Here is a 4,019-nt window from a genome sequence, read left to right on the forward strand (position 1 = left end):
CCCCCCCCCGCCGCGGCCCCCCCCGCGGCGGCGGCGGGCCCGCCCTCTCCTGGCTGCACACTGCCAGTGCATCCAGTCAGGGACCGCGGGCCGCTTCCTACCTTACCCTCCCATTGTTAGCCAAACCCTGGCAGAACCGAGACCTGTTGCTCCACTTCCCAGTCTTTTCTGCCTGACCCCACCCCTCTAGGCCTTAGGCTGGGCCACTGGGAGAGGGAGGCCGGTGAGGTGGCAGGAAGGTCCACTTGTAAATTCTAAGAGCAGTAAGAGCCACAGAGGCATGCAAGGCAGTAGCATCAGACCTGGAGTCTCAGTGCTCATGCTGCTGCGACTGGAGGCCAGCCTGGAGGAGCAGGGCATTCAGGGACCGCAGAGTGGACTGACTGGAAAGGCTGCTAGGAGCAGGGGCCCAATGACCCACCAGGGTGAAAGCCCAGAGAAAAAGGAGACGACAAGCTGGGGGCACTCCGAACTTGGGATCCACATCAGAGGCGGGTCTCTCGCCCTGAAAACCAGTAGGCCGGGGGTAGCACTCGGGTAGGCCCTTGTCCCCCAGTTGTTTTCAGCCCAGCAGGCACCCCCAAAGCACCAGGAAAGATGCTGACCCCGGGGCAGGGCCGGCACTGGGGTGACTGCCCGCTTCAGTCGCAAGTCAAGCTAGTCAAGATCACTGCATCAAGCCTCTGGCTTCAGCACGCCTGGCTTGCCCGCTGAAAACACTTAGTGTCTATAAAGCAGTAGCTGAAAATCCCCATGACAGCACCTGCTCCGTGCCTTCCAGCAGAGCGGGCCTAGGTCCTGGACCCTTAGCCTTCACACTGAGGTTGACAGAATGGTTAGAATATCCTCCATGTCCTGCCACCTGTTCTAGGACCAAGGATGCTTGGACACCCTTGCCCACAGACAACACAGAAGTAGGACAGCCTCTTCTCCCAGGAACCAGCATTTCCCTGGATGGAGAGATTGCCACTCCTCACCCTGGAAGCTTTTGTTTCAGGTCCCCTACCTTTCTGCACCCCTACTAGGAGTACCCATCACTCTTACTCAACTAACTCATTTTTGTACTTTAAGATGCAACTAAGGTCTTGACTCCTCCAGAAGGCTTTCTCTGACTAACCCCACGGCCCATCTACTTCTCTGTTCTAGAACAAATCCCATTAGATTATTTGTCTCTCCCACTAGATTCTATGCTCCTCATGGGCAGAGCTGGGGATTCCCAGAGACACCGGATATAAGCCCAGGACTCTGAAACAACAGAATGGGATCAAGTTCTCTTTTTATAAAACCATGTCCCTCAGGCCAGCAGATGACATGGGGTTAAGGCCTGGAACTGGAATCTCACATGGCTGATCATGGTTCAAGTCCCAGACCTGCTGGCTTGAAAAATCATGCTCTGTGTGTGTGTGTGTGTATGTGTGTGTGTGTACTCATACCCAAGATCCCAGGAGAAGAATGGAGAAGTGATTGCAGCATGACCATCCCCCTGGGAGGTGATTTCTCACTTTCCTTATCACTGTGTCTGTGTCTCTCCAGCAACCTCATGAGCTCTATGGTAAAAATAATGAAAAACTTAAAACAAAACCAAAACAAACAAACAAACAAGAAGTCCCTCTGCAGGACTATGAAAGCAGAAGGAAAAATAAATCTTTTACATTTTGTATCTTTACACACAATCTTCCCAAAAGGGCTCCACTGCTTGAAGTAATAGCAACACTAAAGAAATAAATATACTAGTCTAGCCCGACCTTCTTCCTTAGCAACTAAGGTAAAGGGAAGGGAAAGTAGACTAGGAAGGGCCCTGCTAAGGAAGCGCAGATGACATGGGGTTAAGGCCTGGAACTGGAATCTCACATGGCTGATCATGGTTCAAGTCCCAGACCTGCTGGCTTGAAAAATCATGCTCTGTGTGTGTGTGTGTGTATGTGTGTGTGTGTACTCATACCCAAGATCCCAGGAGAAGAATGGAGAAGTGATTGCAGCATGACCATCCCCCTGGGAGGTGATTTCTCACTTTCCTTATCACTGTGTCTGTGTCTCTCCAGCAACCTCATGAGCTCTATGGTAAAAATAATGAAAAACTTAAAACAAAACCAAAACAAACAAACAAACAAGAAGTCCCTCTGCAGGACTATGAAAGCAGAAGGAAAAATAAATCTTTTACATTTTGTATCTTTACACACAATCTTCCCAAAAGGGCTCCACTGCTTGAAGTAATAGCAACACTAAAGAAATAAATATACTAGTCTAGCCCGACCTTCTTCCTTAGCAACTAAGGTAAAGGGAAGGGAAAGTAGACTAGGAAGGGCCCTGCTAAGGAAGCACATATTAGAGGCCAGCAGGCCACCCACCCACCCAGGCCCCCCAACTCCCCTACCCAGACTGCTGCCTTCTACAAAGTTTAAAGAGAGAATAAATCTTGCACAAGGATTTCCACTGCTCATTTTATTTCAACAGTTAACTGTCCCCAGAGAAGAAACTTCTGATGTCACGGGCGCTTGAAAGCACCATTCTATTCTCTGGGAACGGCATCAGTATTTACCGACAGCCTACTTTTAAAAGTTGGCAGTCACTATATAAACATCAAGTAATCAAACATGAATAGATTCTTTAAAGAAAAAAAACAGAAATGATGCCTATAATGGCTTAAACTTTACGGAGGAGAGTGAACTGGCCCTGGTGGTCAGGATGCTTACTAGTAACCCCGCTGGAGAAGGGGCAGTGGCCAGGAAGACGGTGGGAGACCGAGCAGCAAGACAGGACGCTGCAGAACCTGCTGTCAACACCTCTGGTCTGGCTGCTGGCCCCAGTCACATAGAAGGGCTGAAAGTGAAATGTCTCGTGCTCCCAGCCCTGTAGGGACCAGGCGAAGGGAGCAGAAGGCTGAAATAGACGGTGCCTCCTGTCCTGGAACAGGCCTGAGGAAATCAGAGTCCATCTTCGGGGCTAGTACAATAAACGGCAGCACACCCAGGGACGGTTAAATTCATTTCTAAACGTGAGCTTCCACCAGCCCCTACTCCTCAGAGCCCAGGCCCTCCCCTGGTAACCTCTTCCTTCACATTCCTCTTCAATCCTACAGCTCAGGGTTAAAGAACTTTAGAAATCACCCTCCTTCCTCCTATCTGGAAATGGGAATTAACTGCCATCTTACGCCTATCAATATCCTTCCTCCCCACACACCACTAAACACAGATCAGAAAATTATCACTGTCACCCCCTCAACACCCCACTTTGCTGGCCTGGAGGGCGGGCTAGGGATTAGTCAGACTGCTCCTGAGAGGACGGCTGGCTGGGCTCAGAGGGCATCTCCGCATCCTGGTCGTCTGTGAAGGACAAAGAGGGCAGATGGATTTAGAAAGAGGGCAAATTACCTGTTCTCAGATGCAGCTTTCCTATAAGGCTTTCTCATCTCTCCAGCCCCTCTGAAGTATGGGTATGCCTCTAGTTTGCTGCCATCAGGAGACTACAATTCAGGGCCTGGCCACATGACATGGACTCAAGTTCTAACTCTTACTCTGCTCCATACCAGCTGGGTGGCAGGAAGTGAGAAACCCAGCAGCTCTGAATCTCAGCTTCCCCTCTGTCAAATGAGACCACCTCAACCTTGCAATGGCAGCACGAGTGAGACAATAGGCGACAGCTACCTTTCACTAATACTTTCATCGATTCATTTAATCCAGAATAATCACAAGGTAGGGGCTGTTGTTAGTGCATTTTTGTAGATCCTGAAACAGAAGCACCAAGGAACCAATTAGCTTGCCTGAGGCCACAGAGCTAGTAAGCACCAGGGCCAGGACTCACACCCAGGCCACACGGCACCGGGCTGGTGTGCTTCCAGACACACTATACCACTTCTCTAGGTAACAGATCAGGTATCACACACACTAAGTGTGCAACAGACTTTAGTTTCCTCTTCAGTAAAATGGAATGATGTCACCAGACTCACCTAGCTTATCAGACAGTTCTGACAGTTATTTTAAAGACCTCATTGAGTTTGCTAGCCTTCCCCTCAGGGAAAG

General features: G+C 49.9%; 1 protein-coding gene across 1 annotated transcript in view; it reads right to left on the reverse strand.

Annotated features, from left to right (window-relative positions):
* Positions 1-2,435: 2,435 nt before the first annotated feature.
* DMRTB1 (DMRT like family B with proline rich C-terminal 1) overlaps positions 2,436-4,019 on the reverse strand; it is an 8,825-nt gene continuing 7,241 nt past the window's right edge. The window contains 1 exon segment of the mRNA XM_006149372.1: positions 2,436-3,323. Coding sequence (XP_006149434.1) covers positions 3,259-3,323 — 65 coding nt within the window. The 3' untranslated portion in view covers positions 2,436-3,258.

Source organism: Tupaia chinensis, unplaced genomic scaffold (genome assembly GCF_000334495.1).
Source record: "Tupaia chinensis unplaced genomic scaffold, TupChi_1.0 Scaffold000259_1, whole genome shotgun sequence".
In the NCBI taxonomy this organism is placed as follows: domain Eukaryota; kingdom Metazoa; phylum Chordata; class Mammalia; order Scandentia; family Tupaiidae; genus Tupaia; species Tupaia belangeri.